The sequence below is a fragment of the Lepidochelys kempii genome, chromosome 10 (genome assembly GCF_965140285.1).
Source record: "Lepidochelys kempii isolate rLepKem1 chromosome 10, rLepKem1.hap1, whole genome shotgun sequence".
Taxonomy (NCBI): domain Eukaryota; kingdom Metazoa; phylum Chordata; order Testudines; family Cheloniidae; genus Lepidochelys; species Lepidochelys kempii.
The window spans coordinates 10,014,770-10,035,686 of record NC_136389.1 but is presented as its reverse complement, the minus strand read 5'-3'; the positions used below and the strand labels follow the sequence as shown (position 1 = coordinate 10,035,686).

The window sequence follows — 20,917 nt, the reverse complement described above, 5'->3', positions numbered from 1 at the left end:
GCTCTTCCCCAGGTCCTGCAAGCCAAGTATCTGCATGGGAACCAATCCCAGCATCCTCTAGGTCACAACCCTACACAACTGGCCTCCATGTGCCAGTGAGAAAGGGGCAGGGGGCACTAGCTAACGCCTTCGCTCTGCTTAGCTCCCCTGGGTTGTGCCCCTTGCTTGTTCCAAACTCTCGAATGGGTTGTTCAGAACCTTTATCTCCTCCTCCCTGTGTCATTTAGAAAAGGGCTCTGTAGCTTCCAGATCCGCCGCTCTGGGGCCCGTTCCCCCTATGTCCCGTAGCTGTTGCTAGAAGAGCCGTAATCCAATCTCTTGCACTCCTTGATCCATTTCCACCCACTTCACAGTGTCCTGATCTCTCTTTTCTCCGGTAGCCAAGATCATGCTGCTGAGCCCTGGGGCAGGGGGAAGTGCTGAGTCTTTAGCACTTCAGCCCCTCCCATGTCACAGCCCGATATGTCTGGGTACATGCTAGTGGAGGAAGGATGGTCTAGTGGTTAGGGTGCCAGCCTGAGACTTCAGAGAGCTGGGTCCAGTGCCCTGCTCCACCATTTGCCCTGGATGAGTCAATCTCACTCTGCACCTTGTCTGTTCAATGAGGGTAAGTACTGCCAACATGTTAAAGACTGCGAGGTGCTCAGCTCTATGGTAAGGGGGGATATCAACACCATAGATAATGGCATTGATAGCTCGGGGTACAGCCAACGTTCACCCACCGGGGGAGTCACGTGTCCCCTGGATCTGTCGGGGAAGACTGTGATTCCACCACATTGTTACCCCCTGCCCCGCCGCGTGCCCCTGCATCGGAGTGGCTCAAACCAGAGTCAGGACACTCCACGTTCAGGCTGACAGTGCAGCCCCAGCTCATGCTGCCTGTCTAGGTAGAGCAGCACGTGGAGGCCATGTGCTCTAGTCCCTACCATACCAGGCTCAGCCTTCAGCCCGAGCTCCCTTTGCCTCAGGGCAGTTCAAGTAGACCCTCAGGCTACAGGACTGTAGTTCTTTGTGGCTGTCCACGGTGATGCAGGAACCCCTGCAAAGCACAGGAGGTTACAAGCCCCATGAAAACACTCGAGGGACCAGCAAAACTTGGGATAACCAACCTGTACTGGCAGGTCTGAGGAAAGTACCTCTTGGGACGCAGCCTAGTGCAGGTTTCACTGCCCTGCAGCAGTGTGGGAGATACAGGACAACCACAACAGAAGCTCTACCGAGGGCACAGATCACACCACCCCCAGTACAACGCAGACGCACCAGTGCTATGCGCTCACCTGTCTTGAAGGCTGCAGGGCTGTCCTCCTGCCAGGCCGCGACACACCGCACCTCAGACGCTGCCTGGGACTGAGTCAGGATGTGATGGAGCTGAGCAGGGCTCAGGGCGGGGAACTCGGCTCTCAGCAACGGCCAGGTCATCTGAGCAAAGACAGAGAGAGCTGAGGCGACAGCCTCAGGACGGTGCACAGGGCAGACAGCAGGGAGCGAAGCAGGCTTATCAATGGGGAATGAGCTTAGCTCGGCTCGTCAGCAAGTGAGCAGCATGCTAAGGGGTCTAGAGAGCCCAGGAGTGGCAGGGCACCACTAATGCTCAGCTGTGTATTTGCTTCACTGCTACTTCCAATACGGGAGCTGCCTACTGAAGCCAAGGACAGGATGTAAGACACAGAAAGCCTGAAATCCTACCTCATGCTACCAATGCCTCATGCTGCTGCTTCCTACCAAAATGGGTGCAGATGTTGGTTGAGAGGATGTGGTCCCCAAGGTTTGGCTTTGAAACAAGGCGTCCCATTTCCTGGGAAACTACCCGGCAATTTTTGGGCAAATACATTCCCGCAAATCAGCCCCTTCGTCGCCATATTCCAAGCCGGCTGTCCCAGTCCTGCATGGGCATGCTCTGGGGCAACTGAGCCATGCCCTGCTTGGCGCTTGCAAAGGTGCCGCCCAGAGGCACGGTTCGGGAGGCAGCGTTTGAAAGCCTGGCCTAGCGCGAGAGTGACATCACATTCCGCGGGAAGGATCAAATTCACCCAGCACACAAAACGCACCCGAGTCTCTGAGATTTCGCGTGTCTTGACACTGGCACGTCAGATCCAGTGCAAATTCTGGAGGGAACCCTGCCTTCCACACCTATCTCAGGGAGCTCCCATCTTGGCCCAGTGTCGGGGAAAGGGCATTGATTCCCCCACCCCCTCTGCTTTGATGTCCCATGATGCTTCTAATGGGAAAAGAGAGGGAAGCTGCATATGAAAGGGACTGTTGTGCTTGTGGCCCCCTGCCTTGGGGAGATGACCCCCCAGTTAGCGTGGGGAGCGCAGGCTCAGGGAGCCCCATCTAATAACTGGCCCTCCCAAACAATCCCCATGATGCTCACAGGAGCTCTCCTGCCACTCACAGGCCCAGACTCTCCCAGGGATCTGATTGGATTCAATGGGAGCTAGGTGTCTACAGGCCTTTGAGGATCTGGGTCCCAAAGGCCATCGATACCCTGGGCCAAGAAGCCCACGCACATCTCACCTGCGCCAGCTGGGTGCTCGGCATGGCCAGCAGGTGAGCCACGCTGGAAAGCTTGCTGAAGAACTGCTCGGCCAGGTGCCCGAAGCCCATGCCCCGCATCCACTCCAGGAGGAGCCGCAGGCCGGCGCGGATCTTCACTCCTTTCGACCAGTGGAAGCAGCCTTTGGACAGGGTGGGGAAGAGAGAATGAACAGCCACACGCGGCGCTGCTTTAACCTGACTTGCAGTAGGAGCCCGGCCCTGCTGCAATACAGACAGCTACAGGTTCAGAAGACACATGCCGACCCTACTCCCTGGCGCAGACACGGCACGAAGGCAATCGGCTGTCAGGGTCAAAGATTGCTCTGTCCAGCCCACCAACAGGCTCAGCCAAGGAGAAGTCAGACAACCCAGTCACTTGGCTGGCAGAAAGCAGCCCCCTCCAGCCAGAGCCTGCATATTGGGTCCTTCGCCTAGCTGCACATACTCGCCCTGCTCTGACAGACGCCAGCACTTGCTGGACACAGCAGAACGGTGGCCAAGAGCAGTGAGATTCGTCTGCTCTGTGTGGACACAAGAGACCCCAGGGCATCCTTCGTGAGTGCCTTAGCCAGAATGCCCTGGTGCCCCCATAGCGTTGTACAGGGTGCTATTTGGAGGTTAGCTGCCAGACTTCTCCCCAGAGATAGCTGCCTTTCAGTTGTGCTGTGTGTAACGTTTCTGAAGCAGCTGGGCATCCTGCCGCAGGACACGTGCTAGCAGCATGAAGCACATTTCAGATGGATACAGATAAATGTCGAGTTGCAGGAGTCTCCTACGAGCAAAACCTGGTGCTGTGGGGAAGGGAAGAAACCTTTTTTTCAAGCTATCATGTAAACTAACTTCTCCTAATCTGCAGCCCCTGCCTCCCCCAGGAGGCTATCGCAGAGCTCCTGTATTGTCCACGAGGACTCCACCTCCACCCGCATCCAGAAACCGATTCACCCGCTTGGATTGTGCAAGGCAGGCAGCCCTCCACACCGCCCTTGTCCTCTTCTCCCCATGCAGTGTGGGCACAGGGGAAGTCTCTGCGTCATCCATCAGATATTGACTGACCTGAGCTTGCTGTCCGCCAGATACCTAATCTCTCCAGACTCTCCTTAGCTGCACCCAGGTAAAGCCAGGCCATAGAACTGGGGCAGCAGAAATGGCAGCTGCTGATCCTGGGGTTTTATTGAGAGAGATGCACGTCAGTGCTCAGATCCAGTTTCTGAGGAAGGCCGTGTTCTTCCGCCTTCCCCCCATGATCCTGCATGGGGGTGACCCAGCACTTCCCTTCCCCCCTGGGATGATGTGGGGCCCTAAGGCCAAGCCCAGCTCCGAGAACACAAGAGGCAGCGCGTGGCCCAGGCGAGGAGCCGGCTGTCCCAGGGGACAGCAGGATTTCACACTCTAATCTGCTCTAATCAGCTCCCACCTGCAGGAAATCAACTCCAGAGACAAACATTTGAAAGCTTATGCTGTCCTTGATAGGCAGTGAGCCAAGACTCAGCCTGTGGGCCCATGGAAATGGGGAGGCAGGGGGTGGGGGGGAAGGGAGCTGGTGCTCCGGTTAAAAGGAAGGAACTACAGCGGCAGGAGGCTGTAATCCAATAGGGCTGGGCTGCTTCAGAGCCCACCACCTTCCACACTAGGAACTACTGAGCCCCCGCCCCCACACCCCGAACTGTGATCCAGAATCTGACCCTCACCTCACACCTCCACCCCGACACCAGATTTGAGCCCTGCAGGCTGGGAGGAAGTTTGATCTAGGTGTAGAGCCCAACTCTGCTGTAGGTGTTGGGCCTGATCCTGTACCAGAAGGTCCATAGGCACTTTGCCATGGACTTCACTGGGAGCAGGATGGGGCCCATGCTGATTAAACCAGAGGGAAGCCATGCTATAGCAGAAGGCTCTAGTTTGTTGGACCTACGGCTAATTTAGCCTCATCAAGGTCCTAATTCCATCACCCCACTGGACTGTGTGCCCTATACTGCAACCCCGCTGCATGGACACAAAACTAACTGCTCTTCCAGCGATGCCGAAGGATGCATGGAAAACATAACTCTGGCAGACAAATCTCAGGCTTGGGGCTCACCATTCGATGTTCTATCTCTGTCGAGGTTCTGTGTCCTTCCTGCAGCAAACCGCCTCGCGCAGGACCCACATGCTGTGCCAGGCCGGCCTCACTAATGGGTGAGATTCAGAAATTCCAAGGCCAGAAGGGACTACTGTGCTCATCTAGCCTGACCTCCTGCATGACACAGGCCAGGGAACGTCCCTAAAATAATTCCTAGATCAGATCTGTTAGAAAAACATCCAATCTTGATTTTAAAATCGAGCCTTAGTAAATTGTTCCAGTGGTTAGTTACCCTCACTCTCAAAAATTTGCACATTATTTCTAGTCAGAATTTGTCTAGCTTCATCTTCTAGCCACTGGATCATGTTAGACCTTTCTCTGCTAGACTGAAGAGCCTGTTCTTAAATATTTGTTCCCCGGGCAGATTTGTGATCAAGTCCCCTCTTAACCTTCTCTTTGCTAAAATAAACAGATTGAGTGCTTTGAATCTATCGCTATAAGGCAGATTTTCTAATCCATTAATCATTCTAGAGGCTTTTCTTTGACCCCTCTTCAATTTATCAACATCCTTCTTGAATTGTGGGCACCAGAACTGGACACAGTATTCTAGTAGCAGTCACGCTCCTTATGTCTGCTAAATACAGACATAAAATAACTTCTCTACTTCTACTCAGGATTTCCCTGTTTATGCATCCCAGGGTCAACATTAGCCTTTTGGCCACAGTGTCAAAGTGGGAGCTCCTGTTCAGCTGATTATCCCCTACGGCCCCCTAATCTGTTTCAGTCACTGCTTCCTGTAAGTATGACCAACATTCTTCGTTCCTAGATGTAGACATTTACATTTATGCCCAGTTTACCAAGCAATCCAGATCACTCTGTATCGGAGACCACTCCCTCAATTTTTGTGTCATCTATAAATCTCATCAGTGATTTATGATTTCTTCCAGGCAATTGATAAAAATTTTAAATAGTGCAGGGCCAAGAACTGATCCCTGCAGGACCCTGCTGGAAACACACTCACTTGATGATGATTCCCTGTTTACCATTATGTTTTGAGACCTATCAGTTAGCCAGTTTTTAATCCATTTGATGTGTGCCATGGTAATTTTATATTGTTGTTATATTTGGGTGGCTATGGAGCTCCCTTGCCTTGGCCCAGCTCAGAGAGGCTTGACACTATTATCTGTGTTGTGGTGGCACCTGGAGCCGCAATCTTAGACCAGGCGTTACTTGCCATCCTAGGCACTGCCCCAAGCAGCTTGCAGTCGGCGTGGGTTTGGTTGCAGGTCCAATCCAATACTGGATGGGGGACGGTTTTCTGTCTGCAGTGCTGATGCATCCAAGAGTCTATGAGAACAGCAGCTCTCAGGAAATCCCCACCATTCAAATTGGCAAAAAAGTCTTAGAAGGTGGGTTAAACCTTGCAAGATGAGTTGATTGCATGGAGTTCAATGGGACTTAGGTATGTGTTTCACAGAACAGGTATAGGAACACTGGCATGCTTAAAGTTAAGCATGTGCTTAAGTGCTTTGGTGAATCAGGGCCAAATGGAGGAGTCCAATCTCCCAAACTGACAGCCTGGCACCTTCTAAAGTTATTCTAGATCTGAAACAACAACAATGACAAAGCTCTAAATCCAGAGGCCGACGTGGCTGTGGCTCAGCAATGTACCCGCTGGCAGGCAAAGGGACGGACAGCTAACAGGAACGCCCACACTGGAGCACAGTTTCCCTTCCCCTTTTTGTTCTTGCTTAGTGGACCATCAGACATGGCAGAGGGAGCAGCGCTGGCAGAACCTGCTGCTCGCAGTAGAGACTCGGTTTGTACGTGGGGCGGAGCTGGGCAGAAAGAGGGACAGAGGTCTGACAGGGCTGAGTGGCAAAATTAGGTTAAAATTCTTTAAAAATCCAACTCCTATTAACTCATATGGTATTAGCTGTAATGCACCTGGCAGTAAGGAGGTGCTGCTGGAGTGTATATAGGTATCGCATGCTCTGTAGTTCAACTGGAATCCTGCAGTAATTAGGATTAATTAATGAGCAGATTTTCGCCTCAATTAAGAAGCAGGATGCAATGTTTTATTACACACAGCAATCAGGCAGTGCCAGGGAACAAACTCCACTAACAGCCTCTGCTCGGCATCAAAATGGCAGACCTTATTGCAACCCCAGCGCAAGAGATGGGGAGGGGGGGATGTTAATTTGGGGGGAGAGCTAACGAAGGCTGAACACATCCCCATGAACAATGGTATCACAGTGAACATCCAAGGCATTAATAAGGGGTTAATGGAGCGTTATCGATAAAGGCCGCAGACTCGGGCAAGACAGCAAACATAAAGGCTGAATCAAGCCAAGGGAGCAGAAGCCAAAACCCGAGTTAAGCTGTTATCTGAGCCAACTATACACCTAGAGAGCAGCGCGCACAGGCTGCGATCTAGGGAGTTCATCAGAGTCAAGGAAGTGAAGTCTCGAAGACCTCAGTGGCTGGACTCTAGTTTGGTTTATCCTCATTTGTGGGTGTAGCTGAGCCCCACCCCACCCCCAGGTTTCATTGCTACAAGCCTGGCAGAGTCCTGAGGCCCCCCCCACTCTCTCTCACACCCCTACCCCAGTCTTAGCGCTGAAGCGGGGCTCTGAATGATTGAAAGTGAACCTTATTCCTAACCACCTCTCTGGTGACACCAGTTAAACAAAGGACTCAGTAGCTTAAGTCAAGTTCTAAAGCATCCTTATCCCCTGTAGGAAACATGTTGCCCGCTTTGCTGTCAGTCCCAGTCTGGGGGTCTCTCCCTGGCCGTGGGGCCATACTGATGACTTATGCACAGGCTCAATACCTAACACGAGTTTAGGTAACAGGGCAGCAAGGCTCCTTTGCCGAATGCAGAATTCCAGGTGTGTCCAAGCCCCTCACATCCTAAAACAACCCAAGAGATGCTGTAAAATCTCTCCCCATATTTCACCGATCCTCATCTCATAGTCTGGCTGGCTGCAATACTGGGGCATTTTAAGTCTGTTCCTTTAATTAATGAATAAACAGAAAAAGGGCTTCAAAGCAGACAAGGCCAGTCTTTGGGAATGCCTGCCCCTCCCACAAATGTCTCACTCCCTGGTCCCGAGGTCACTCACCTTTGTCCATGAGCTGGTTGAAGAGCAGAGTGTTGGAGAAGAAGAAGAGGTAGGCAAACATCTGGGAGGCTATTTCAGGGTGCACTTCATACTGGTGGAGCAGGTCCAGCGTAGCCTGGTAGATCAACACAACTCTACGTATTTCTTCAGGCAACTGGGATGATGCCCGCCAACCTTCCTGGCCCTCACTCTGGAAGGGGTTACACTCCAGGAGGGCAGGTAGAGATACATACAGAGACTGGACAGGGAGGAGACAAGAAATACACAAGTCCAGGATTCAAAGCGCTGAAGGTTTACTGTGGGAAGCAATTCTGCATTGGCCAGATGGTTAGACCCTAAACAGGTCCTCCGAATCTCTTGTTTCCATGATCCCATAACCAGCTCAAGCCCTGCTGTTCTCAAACAAGGAAGGGCATATTTCTTGCCCCCTCACGGACTAACCCCTTGTGACCTGCAAGCTTGCTCAGCCCTGTCCCTAAGCAATAACTTAACACCATACATGGTGGTCAGTTGGTCTCAGTCTGTTTTGGGGAACAAACGGAATGTGAGAAACAAACTACTGTAGATCTTAAGTGATAGGAATGCACCAGTACTATGCACCCGCATGGTAACTGAAGATCTAATACACATGCTATGGAAAAAAGGCAGATGACAAAAGTGGTCTCCAATTAGAGACTCTTTCCTTTGTGCAAATGAGGAAGGTTGAAAAGCAGGGTCCAATCAGAGTTTTGTTAGGTACGCAAATGAGACAGGATAAGCATCAACCAATCAGAGAGAGGGAGAGGCTGCTGGACCAGTGGAACAATCTTTCCACAGAAGGGAAAAAAGAGCTACAAATAGAATCAAGAAGAAAAATAGTCCATTTCCCAGTGAGAGGCCAAGTCTGTAATCACCAGACCTGGCAGGGGGAGCTGGTGGAAAGGCAGCATCATCGGTCAAGTTTAACTTCTCTTTCAATGGAAACAAGTCCCCACCCTGCAGACACAAGCAGCCTTTCTCTGAGCCCACACTGCACACACTGTTCAGCGCTCCATAATGAGCACTTGCAATAACGTTTCACTCCAGGGGCCTAACAGAGAGAGTCCAAAAGGAATATTTCCATCATGTACATGAATCAATTCATTATACCCAGGGCTATTACTGTATAGTAAATCACAAACGAGCTGAGGAGGGCTGGACTCGCTATCCCAACAACTCTTTCTACTAATCTGTGGGCCACCCGTTTCCTCCTGGCTTCCTGTGTCCTAGTCCCCTGTTTCCAAGTTGCTAGCCATGCAGAGAAATGTTCCATCGTAATTTCACACTCTCCTCGGGCTGTGACCTTCATTGGGACACTTGAGCCCAAAGGAAAATGAATCCAAAAGTTACAAGGAGGAGTGAGGGAGAAAGTGAAAGTGACTTAGTTTTCAGAGTAACAGCCGTGTTAGTCTGTATTCGCAAAAAGAAAAGGAGTACTTGTGGTAGCTAAGCCATTCACTAATGGAGACACTGTAATGAGCAAATGCCTCCCTAGGACACAGTGTTACTGTTAATTCTTCAGGGACCTCTCAGGCTGACACCTGCCAGAAATTCACTGTGATCAGTTCAAGGTACCCGACATGCAGCTCTCCCCCACTGCCAATCACCTGCCAGGGTGATTATACTAAAACTCACCCTGTTTGCTATCTAGATTCTGATACAGCGTAGCATCTTTCAGAGATCATGAGGCGCTCACATACTGTGTAGGGTAATGGGGGGCTCATATTAGTAAACAGCATCTGAGCAGCTCGTAATCCTTAATGGATTTTATCCTCACACCCCACCTGAGAGCTAGGAACATATCCTCCTCTTTTTACAGGGTACATCAAATGACTCGTCTAACACAAGCCTATGGCTGAGCTGGAAATTTCACCCCAGCCCCTGAATCCCAGTCTACTGCTCTCTGTCTGTCTTACCTATTTAGACTGCAAGTTCTTTGGGGCAAGGTCTCTCTCTTACTACATGTTTGTCCTATGCCTTGCCCAATGGGCCCTTGATCCTGGCTGAGCACTCTAGGCGCTGCTGTAGTAGAAAAAACAACAGCTAAATAACTTGTGCAAATGAAGGGCCATCCAAAAATATCTACATCGTTTAAAAAAAATCAACCTGTTTGATCATTTCTGACCCCTCAAAAAATCGTTTCTGACCTTCAGGTTCACTCTTCAGTGACTAAGGAAAGTTAGGGAAAGTCAACTCCCCGGGTGCCTTGTACTGCATCCTAAAGACCAGCGTTTTTTAACACCGAGGAGGCTTGCAGGAATGAGTATATCTGTTAGAACTCATCACAAAGAAGAACCTGCTGTCCTGGGACACGATGGGGGGGGGGGGCGCGATTTCAGGCACGGGTGCTCAGATGGGAGACTTCTCCCCCATCATCCCCCTTTGATTTCCCGTGAGACACTATCAGCACAAGGCTCCTCTTCTCCCTTGGCAGCTCTCTGGATTAGGCTGTGCATTTGCAGGAGAGAGGGGGAGGCGTTGGGGGTGCACATACCTTGGAGATATAGTATACGCACTGCTGAAAGGTATACATGATCACTTCCTCTAGGACTGTCATGGCTTCCTCACTGGCTGTGATGGTTGAAGAGAACAGAGACTCCTTAGAACCTAAAGGACAAAGACAGCAATGCAACGCGTCAGAGCAAAGGGCTCCAAACCGGGCTACCGGGTCCGTTAGTTTAGTAGAAGAATGGTCTCTCTGAGGGTCAACTTGTGATGCTGTATTTCGTTATGCAAAGTCTACTGACACACACCGAACTGTCATGGGTTTGTTACTGCAAAGAAAGCATGGCTAATGATTACAGCGTGGGATTGGGAGCCAGAAGTTTTGGATTTGATTTCTAGCTCTTCCACTGACCCGTGTGCCCTTGAGCAAATCACAGCTTCTTTGTGCCTCAGCCCCTCGGTCTATAAAAGGGAGACAGTTATCCTCTCTGATCTCACAGGAAGGACATGACCCCTACTTTAGCAATATTGGTAAAATGCATTAGGATCCTGGGTGGAAAGCGCTATAAAAGATACAGAACTCTTGATTAACAATGTTGTAGCAGCAATAGCTCCCTACTGGGAGGCATAATTTACGTTGCTGTCTTGCAAAGGCTCCCAACAGTGAGGACTATTTCAAAGAGCAGGAGAGGGGCTGGCATGGAGGAGAACTGATGCTTAAGTTATTTCTTACAGTCACTCTACAATGGAAAGAAATCAGGGAGCAGGTGCATCCTCGGGACATTCACAAGTATGCACAACTTGCACTACTTTACCTGGCCACTTGATGTCCCCATTGCACTCGTGAAATTAAAGCTGAAGGCGCATTTATCTGGCTTGACTTTAAGAAGCTGGACAGCTCAAGAGCGCTCCTTTAAGACAGAGGTTCAGAAAGAGAAGCCATTCCCATTTGAGGCCATTGGTGAATATGGTGCTCTCATTTTGGAGGACAGATACCCACGTCACAAAAAGCACACTGATACTGTCACCAGTGCCGGCAGTCACACCGAAAGGCCTGAGGATGAATGCACAAGACAGAGCTCCTGTTCCCTAGCAGAGAGCAGAGCAGACACACTGAGAGGGGAAGCCTGCACTGCCATTGCCCAGCTGAACCCCTCCTATTTATCCGGAGGATGAATGTATGGCAGCAGTCTCCAGGGCCGTGACTGCAACCCCCTGAATTCACTCCAATACAGGAGAACTTAGCTGGTTCTCCCTTTTCTTCTCTCATTGTATCATCTTTGCCAGGATCCGCCTGCCCCTTAGTCAATCTCCAAAGGATACGGCACTGGGGACAATACAAATTCAATACTGGTGCCTTCCCTTTCCACAGTGGCTGGGAAGCCATTACAGGATGCCACGTCAGGAGTCAAAAACTCCAACCCTGTCTTCTGCTGGTGCCTTTTTCTGGCTCTCTCTTAAAGACTTGAAACTGCATCTCACTTTCCTCGGTGCCTTGTGAGCAGGGAGTGTGTACAGAAATCCAGCTCTAATAAACATGGGGTTGCCACAGCAGTGGCTGTTAAACACATATACGTTGTATTTCTGGGCGCTGAGCAGTTGCGGGGACGGGGTTAATATTTCCCCTACAGACTAACATTTTTCATCTAGCAATGCTTCGATTTCAGTCCAGATTTGCAGCCCCGCCAGCCCCATATGCTGAATATTTGTGCAGCTGGATGAAGTGCTTTCCAAACGCAGCTTGTCAGAAAACTTTGCCTTTGGAACAGAAGAGAAGGTCTCGATAGCTTTGCCAAACTAGCCCCACCCCGTTCCTCTGATGTGGAATCAGAAAGAGGGAAATTCCATGACATCATCCACCTGACCACTCCCCAAGTCCCATTTGCAGATGGTTAGTGAAGGACTTTTCAGCCACACACACTTTTGGGGCAGTTCAGGGAGGTAAGTTGGTGAATTTTTAAGGCTCAGGAAAGTGCAGGGCTAATAGGACTGAATCAACCCATGTGTAATGAAGGCAGGAGCATTGTAAACTTCCACATACAGCGCTGCTTAATGCACCTGAATCCTGGTCTACAGCCCCACTCGCTATTCCAATAGCAGGACCCCTCACTGCTGTGCCAAGAAACCTTAGTCCCAGTCTGATATTCTAATCCTGATCTATTTGGAACAGAGACCGCTACTCACACTGAACTCTATAAAGGCTGGCAAATACCCACTCCAGAGCAGGCTGAGACCACTCTAACTCATTTCACTTTTGACCTGAGGTTGATGTGAACCCAAGTTTCTGAAGTGAAAAGCCAATGTAATCATTTAAAAACACGGCCATAATAAGATTTTCAAATCTGACATGAAAAATAACATGGGCTATGCAGAAGAAAACCTTGGTGCTCATCTGTTTCAGGCAATTTAAATTGAAAGCCAAGGTGCTAGGGATTTCAAACCAGAAAATAAGAAGCACAGACAAACATAGCCAGTCCACGTTATGAATATTTCTGATCACATGCCGGGAGGTGGGGGTGACTGCAGAGAGGGGTATGGAGACACAAGGGATAGCTCTTCCTGAGACCCATGTGTAGACTATGGATTCCGTAAGGTCCTGAAAGTACTCAGTACGGTGTGATCTGTTTACGGAAGCCCCCAGTAACACATCGGGTCCTAAGCGATTGTCACCCAAGTTGCCCTCAAGTTGCTCAGCTGTTGTCTAAAGTTTTTGAGGAATAGTATTCAATAGGAAGCCAGCCCCAGGTTCGGTTAGCGATCCAGTTGGGCCCTGGTGCTGATTTCTGTGAATCTATTTGTAAGTATTCACCAAACAGTTCCAACAAATATTTTTCAGCCTATGGGCTGGTTCACAAACAGTTCGCTTTGACTACTCTGTATCCATTATTTGTATTGCCTGACCGGTCATCTAAATCACATGGGATCAGGAAAGTAACAAAAAAGAAGCAACACATTTCTGACAAAAGTTGTCAGGCAAATATTAATTACTGCTACGATTCATGAAGCTTCTTGGATTGGCACACGGCTTCATGAATTCCAGGTCATCCAGATACATGTGGCTGATATGTCCCCACAAAGCTACAAACTGAACATGGGGCTTTTAGTCACAAAAATATACCCAAATCAGGGTTGTTGGGTTTTGTTTGTTTTGTTTTGTTTTTTTAAACTATTCAATCTGCTCTAATTATAGGACAGAATTCCTCATACAGCAAGGTCTAAACACCTGCATTTCCCAGGGATACAGCGCTTTTCTCAGACTATTTCATATCACCTGAGTGGAAAAGCAATTCCTAAATTCAACAAGGGTATTAAAAACATGTGCCAGGAAAAACACCCTCACATGTAGAATGATAGAGGCCAGCACAGGGTTTCTCATCCTTATGCATACCTGGAATCCCCCCATCTCTCACAAAACTCTCCCCCCATTGAGCAATCTGGGAAAGAGAGGGGAGTGGTCATGGCCCCTGGTCTAGACAGACAGAGAGCAATGAATGGGAAGGGAAAAGGTGCAGGAAAAAACCTCTCCTTTTTGTTCGCCAGCTGTGGGTTCAGTGCGCTCCAATGTATCGGCTAGACTTTGAAAATCAAAAATATTTCGCTTATTCTCAGGATACAATTTTTTTATTTTTAAAAATCTTCCCACAGATATTTCCTGAGGGATGTCAAGAGGCCAAACTACTGATTTTAACCTTTCCCTCACCCTCTTGTTTATGTTATTTCTACCCCTCCTGATTCACCAAAACCTGCCCGGCACAAGATGTATTTATATGACACTACGCTGCTGCCTCCCGCACCTGAGCCCCACCACCCTCCCAGCTGAGCATCAGCCCATGGAATCAGGATGGCCCCAACTCAGCCATCCAGCTCAATTCACTTAAACACCTGCTTAAATTTAGCCTCAGGCATAAGTTCCATTGAGGTCAATGGGGCTTAAGAGTGCTGAAAGTCAAGCCTGTGCCTAAGTGCTTTGCTGAACAGGGCTGGACTTCAGCACTCACTTAAGTGCTTTGCTGAAGTAAGGCCTGGAATGGGCAGGGGGTAAATCTCTCCCCCATATAAGGTCCTGGAGTTTAAAGCAAATGTCACTCACCCCACAAACCCAGAATGCCCCTTCACTTGCATGCTTGCTGTCGTCACTCTTGCACATGCCATGGACTTCACTTTCCCAGAGACCATTCCCACTAAGGGAACAGACCTATTTAAAGAATTCTCTCTCTGGACAGCAACCCAAATCTAGCTGTTCCCACCGATTACAGCCCAGGAGGGAGCAAATGCTACCAGCCAGGGAAGACAAATGTCCCAGAATCCCTCCAGGGATATGAGAGAGGAACGCAGACAGGTGTTCATCTCAGAGACCCTTCAGCTACTAAATGTCAGCAAAGAAAGGAGAAGATCCGACACTAGAGAGCAGCAGAGGGAGGGGCTGGTGCTATAGAACAGAAGGACTGAGATTCACAGAACATTAGATTAGCTGCTGCAAGGAGAGCCTGCTTGGATTTGCCCATGGCCAATTTCTCCAGGCATGTTACCCAGCATGTATCTGGGTAATCATCATCCAACTAAGCACAATGACCTAGGGTTCTGAGTACTGGAGATTTGGTCCAGGAGGTTTTTCTCTCACTCTCCTCCAGTCCTAGTGATCAGCAGCAAATGCCCACCGTCATCTTCCTTGACTTTTCATTCCTTGTAAGCTTGCTGGCACTGTAAATATATTTCACCTCTCTCTATCAGTAGTCCCCTGCAAGCTGAGCATCATCCATCTCTCTCATCTCTGTAGACTGTACTTATCCATAGTAATACTCCAGTTATGAGACCCATCCTGTGGGGTGTGGGTTTTGCCAGCTACACCATAACTGACACCACTTAGTAATACTTCTAGTGCTTGGTTGTTTCCCATGTTCCTGGATAGAACTGGCAGAAAAAAATTGAATTTCAAATTTTCTTTAGTCAGAAAAACAGGGACAAATTTTTTGCAAGATGTTTTGTGAAAAGCATTCCCAGTTTTCAGCCAGCCCTACCCCGGCATTTGTGCAGGGACACTTCTGTGCATTCATACGGTTATCCCTCATCTTTGGTTTCAGAATGAGTCAGTCTTTTTCTGCCTGAAGTGCTCGCTCTGCCTTTTCTTAACCAGTGTAAAGCCTGCCCAACAATCCTTGCCAGTGTTGGATCCAGGAACGATCAAAGATTTCCCTTAGTGATGTAAAGGCAACCTTATGACCCAATAAGTAGAGATTCCAACTAGAAGAGAAGCCATCCTAAATCTGCTTTTTACCAACAGGGAGAAACTGATCAAGTCTGTGAGAATAATAAGGAAGCTTCTTGAATTCAGAATAGTAAGGACAGGATTCACAGAATGCAGCTGTGCAAGGGCATGACTAGGGATCAGGAATGCACATTGTGAGAAATGAAAATAGGGTGAAATCCTGGCCCCACTGAAGTCAATGGGAGTTTTGCCATTGACTTCAGTGAAGCCACCATCTCACCACAGCGAATAAGGCCCAGTCAAAGGAAGTATTGAAACCCAGCAATGCAGAAAGCAGCTAGGTCACCCTAAACAACACCCCAATTAAGAAGAAAAAGACTGCAGTTCCAGTGAGGCTTCATAAAGCGTTGTACAAAGAGAAGGTTACAAAATGACATAAACTGTACTGTGATGGGAAAGTGGAATGGTGATCAAAGAAGAAAAGAGAGACCGTTAGGAATGGCTGACTGCCAATAAGGGCTGCAAAAATGGAAAGAGAGACTCTTACAAATTTCCCTGGGGGGACAGTGTCTGTGCCCATGCTCTGTGTTCTGCGTGTGTGTTGGTGGGGGGGGGGGGGGCATTAGAGACAAAATGGGGCCAATAATTAATGAGGAAGGAGAGCAAGGGCAGGATTTTTAAATCACTCTGCGTTAGCCTAGCTCAGTGGTTCTCGACCAGGGTACAGGTACCCCTGGGGACACTCAGAGGTCTTCCAGGGGGTCCATCAACTCCTCTAGATATTTGCCTAGTTTTACAACAGGCTACATAAAAAGCACTAGCGAACTCAGTACAAACTAAATTGCATACAGACAATGACTTGTTTATAGTGCTCTGTATATTGTACACTGAAGTATAAGTACAATATTTATATTCCAACTGATTTATTTTATAACTGTATGGTAAAAATGAGAACGCCAGCAATTGTTCCGTACGAGCATGCTGTGACACTTCTGTGTTCTTATGTCTGATTTTCTAAGCAAGTAGTCTTTAAATGAAGTGAAACTTGGGAGTACACAAGACAAATCAGACTCCTGACAGGGGGACAGTAGTTTGGAAAAGTTGAGAGCCACTGGCCTACCTCTCTCCCACTGCAGTCTGTGGGAGGTTTGCCATTGACAGCAGCGGGAGTAGAGTTGGGCCAACACTGAGTGCTTTTGACAAATCTCCCTTTAAATCAACACAGACTCTACAATGGTGAGAAATGTAGAGAAAATAATTTGGGACAACTGGGAAGCCCTTATCCAAACAGTGAGGAACTGCAGGGGTGGGCATATTCAGATGATGGTGGGGAAGCCGCCAGGCCGCAAGAAAACCCAGAGAAAGATTCACAGAAAAGATAAAAGACCAAATTAGTTTCAGGATCTTCCTTCGACATCGTGCTGAGCCCTGCAATGGATGAAGTGAACCCCAACTCCCAGGGTTTTTCATCTGACTTTCCCAGCAGCTGCTCACGTGCGCCCTGCACTTTGTGAGGGCTGCAGTATTTTTAGCCTACAAGCACATTTTTTAGAGCTCTCACTGATTAAGAATGCACCCGTTGTCCCACCCTCCCACCCACACGTTAGTCTTTACATCTTGTATCAGCATGGGAACCAAGATAGCATAGGACATGGAGAGCATCCAGCACTCAGCTGGTTTGGCTCTTGAGTCCTTTGCTCCCTCTCCCTCTGAGGGGAATGAGAAAACCAAACGAGGCCATGCTGAGAGTGAAGCCTGGCTAATCCCCTCACCACATTAGACTCCCTAAGGCTCCAAGCTGTCATCACTCATTTGATAAGGGGGATTATTTCCCGCTCAAGTGTTCACAGGGCTGGAGGACTTAGCTTAGCCTAAGCTAATGGTGCTTCTAGAGGCAGCGGTAATACTGAGTAACACTGCTAACCAGGTAGCCAGTCTGGTCTGCGATCTAATGGATTCAATTCACAGGGTGGAGTGAGAGGTGAGGCTGCAAAATGCAGAGCAAGGGATGGCAGCCTGGAGGACTGGGCGGCCTGCAGAATACTCCCAGAGCCTCCTTACCGATGTTGCATCCCTTTCCTCTTATCTCAGTGGCCAGGACTAAGGGGTCAGGGAAAGGATCTTGTTACCTCGGGTATCAACACACAGACATCAGTCCATTCTTCGTGACAGAAGTCACAGTGACCCCTTGGTTGCAATGGGATCCAGGCCCCAAAATCATAACCATTCATGGCTTCAAAAGGCTACGTGCAAGAGCTCATCATTGCACAAGCCCCTTCTGACAAGGTGGCTGAAACCCAGTAGGGCCAAGTGAGTTCCCTGGCCTCAAAGGCAGGTGGCTTGGTACCCCATGAAGATATAAGGGAGATGGGAGTAGTCCTCTGGTGAGAAAGGATCTAGGGCGTGAGCTGAGCAGTCCTGAGGGAGGAACCCTGGGAGCAGCTAAGCCTGGGGGAAAGTTTGATCTGAGCTTTATTATCTTATTAATAAACCAAAATCCCAGGAAGGAAGTCAGTTTTGACTCTATACAATGTGGGGACTTTGTTTTCGAGCCAGTTGGGAAAGGCATTTGCTTAACACTAACTAACTACTAATACTAACTCTACTACTAAGAGGTAAACTACTAGATACAGTGGACACTGCCAAGGCAAGACCTATGGGACGTTCCCGCTAACCGTCACCGGCGGTAAGAAGGAACTGCAGGGGTGGTGGGTCGGCAGGGCTCTATATCGAGCGCCCTGAAGGTGCAACTCCAGGGGGCACCCAGGCCGACACGACAGATGCTACTAGGGGGAAAATCTTCCAGCTGCCGTGCACATGCCCACGCACACACCTGACTGGAATGGACACGAACAAGCACTCGAAGAACCACCTCCTTTTCACTGTCTGTTTAGAAGGGACTCTTGAGTCACACAAAAGCTCTGAGTTTGAGACTGACTTTCAGTCCAGCCTTCTTTGCACCTGTAATTCCACAGGTGAGCAATTCTGCTCTCAGGATTGAGCAATGGGAAGCAGAGGGAGCAGAGCCCAGCAGGACATTCAAGCTTCCACATGCTATGGCTGCCTTGGCTCAATCTCCAGTGGACATGCCACTAAAGGCGCCACAGTTTATCATTCAAGAACCTGCTCAGGAGAGGTCCCAGAGAGCTGGTGGGGTCATGAGGCCTGTGGGTGAAGTTCCCTTACTTTCCACAAACCCCAAGACTCTCGAAGGGCATATCTGGGAGACAGAGGCAACATGGTGGTCTCTGAAGTCAGGATGGAAGTACCTTGCTGGAGCAGCAATGGAGGAAAACACCAACAAACCAGCTAGATGCTACAGCGCCCCCTTTGCCTGACGTGTCACACAGCAGGCATACGGCAGGGGAAGTTTTGTACTGAGGAGGCATATCAGTATACAGAAGCATGAGTCCTACCCTTGACATCCAGCTCCTCCTCCAGGCTCTGGATGTAGATGGGGGATTTCTGCTGGATAAAGTACAGGAGCTCGATGGAGTTGGACATCCAGAAGAGAATGTGCTGCAGGTCCGGGACCAGGTCTGTGATGGTGAAGCGGGACAGGGATCCAGGATCCTGACTGGTGAGACAGAGAAGGCAAGAGGAGAGTTTCAGACTCCAGTCAGGACAAAGCTGGTTGCAGTTGCAGTCTCTCTGTGTGCACGAAGCCCCTGGCTACGGGAAAGGCTTGCGCCCCTCTCAGAGGCTGGCGATGCAGGATCGTCCCAGTGGGAATGAAAAATGGATACACCAGCAGCACAGACAACCCTCCAGTATTTTAGACTCTCCTGTGCCTGCATGGACACACTTCTCTCAGCACACTCAGAAGTTTCAGAGTGAGCACAGTCACAGACTATTGCCAGCACAAGAATTATGGTCTTGAAAAGCAAACCCAAACCAAACCCAGCCGCTGGCTTCCCCTGGGGGTTACGATGTGCTGTGAAACTATGCTGCTGCTACAAGAGGGACCTGTGCTGCAAATCAGCAATGGGATTCCTGTTCCCTGGTCAGTGGAAACGCCACAGCCCAGCTCCCCAGGGACCAACTGCTGGATCTCGGTGATTTGCTAACCGTCCTGAGAACCTCCTACCTGCTGATTTACAGCCAGGTGCTGAGCACCTCCTGAGAAATGCTGAGCAACCTCAATTGGAGCTGAAGGTGCCGAGTGTTTCCCAGGCTCTTAGGAATGAACAACAACACTAAAGGAGGTCACATGATTCCTTCTCCCCTGGTCACGCGGTAGGATGCAGTGGCAGCCACCAGTGGGATACAGGAGTTTGGGGAAAACAAAAACAAATCAGGAGAAAAGTGACGGGTCAAAATAAAACCTGGAGCAGACTGCACTTCAACAGGGTTGTCAAGACTTGGCAAGATTCTCGGAAGGGACGGGGGAATGTCAGGTGCCCAACTTGAGACACGTGATTTTCAGAAAGTGGTAAGCACCTGTTCTCTGAAAACCAAGCCCCTTTTAAGGTGTCTCACATTAGGCTTCTACAAAGCACGCTTGAAAGTCTTTCCCAGAGCCCTGCCCTATTAACAGCAGCCCTCAACCCCCAATCTGGAGAGCCCAAGTTCACTAAAGCAGCATTGAAACTGAAAAAGACTTTCTGCAAAAAATGCTCTTGACAAGGGCAAATTTTGGATCAAATGTTTATTTTAACACTTTGGCCTGATATGAAAGGCGCTGAGTCAATGGGAGCTGAAAGCGCTCAGCTCCTCTCAGGATCAGGCCCTTTATATAGCACTGCAAATGCTAAGGAGACTGTTTTCAACCATCCGAGATTTTGCCTGTGAATTTAGTGCTGGTGACTGGCTCTCAGTCCAGAGGCCGAGTACCGTACAGAGAGCAGCAACCCTCTTGAGTTAACCAAAGGCCTATAAAAAAAATTTTTTTAAAGCATCTGGAAAATTTCTTAACTAGCAAAACACTTTTCATGCTATATGTCAAAAATGGTTGGATGGGATTTCCGATAACTTTATAAAACAAGCTCACTTTAGAACAACTATGAAGAATTTCAGCCTCAAAAGATATTTTTCTGAGGAATGTTTTAAGCCAGTAAAAAATAGGGACTTTGGGCAAAAATGCTTCATTGCTAATCACATTTATAGGATTGCTCGCACAACACAATAATGAACCAACACTTGTACACAGACCCAAACTGAAGAAGCTGAACTACATGGCTGTAACAGATGGATAGGTTTATCTTTACCACACTGTGATTTACCATACCCCCATGAAATTCCTTAGCACCAAGTCATCTGGCTGCCCTGTAGTAAACCCCTGGATTTTACAGTTTCACTCTTGGGTATGGTACCCTCAGAACCCTGTGAAGTGTGTCTATCACCCTGGAGCTCATGGTTATCTCAGGGGATCAGCGGGCTTTCCATACACAGAATGTGGCAGGATCAAGCTCAGTGCCATTGGACGCACACACATCGCTGCCACTGACTACAAAAGGAGCCGCAAACGCAGAGCCGAAGAGTCTCTTGAACTTGTATATCCCCTGCTGTAATCCCCTTTCCCTGCCCATA

General features: G+C 49.1%; 1 protein-coding gene across 2 annotated transcripts in view; it reads right to left on the bottom strand.

Moving 5' to 3' along the window:
• Nucleotides 1-20,917, bottom strand: part of RADIL (Rap associating with DIL domain) — a 75,365-nt gene that overhangs the window by 16,293 nt on the left and 38,155 nt on the right. For both annotated transcript variants that reach the window (XM_073361933.1, XM_073361934.1), the window contains 5 exons: nucleotides 18,805-18,965; nucleotides 10,232-10,344; nucleotides 7,720-7,957; nucleotides 2,518-2,678; nucleotides 1,278-1,419 (listed from right to left, as the gene is read on the bottom strand). In XM_073361933.1, coding sequence (XP_073218034.1) covers nucleotides 1,278-1,419; nucleotides 2,518-2,678; nucleotides 7,720-7,957; nucleotides 10,232-10,344; nucleotides 18,805-18,965 — 815 coding nt within the window. The remainder of the gene's footprint in view (nucleotides 1-1,277; nucleotides 1,420-2,517; nucleotides 2,679-7,719; nucleotides 7,958-10,231; nucleotides 10,345-18,804; nucleotides 18,966-20,917) is intronic.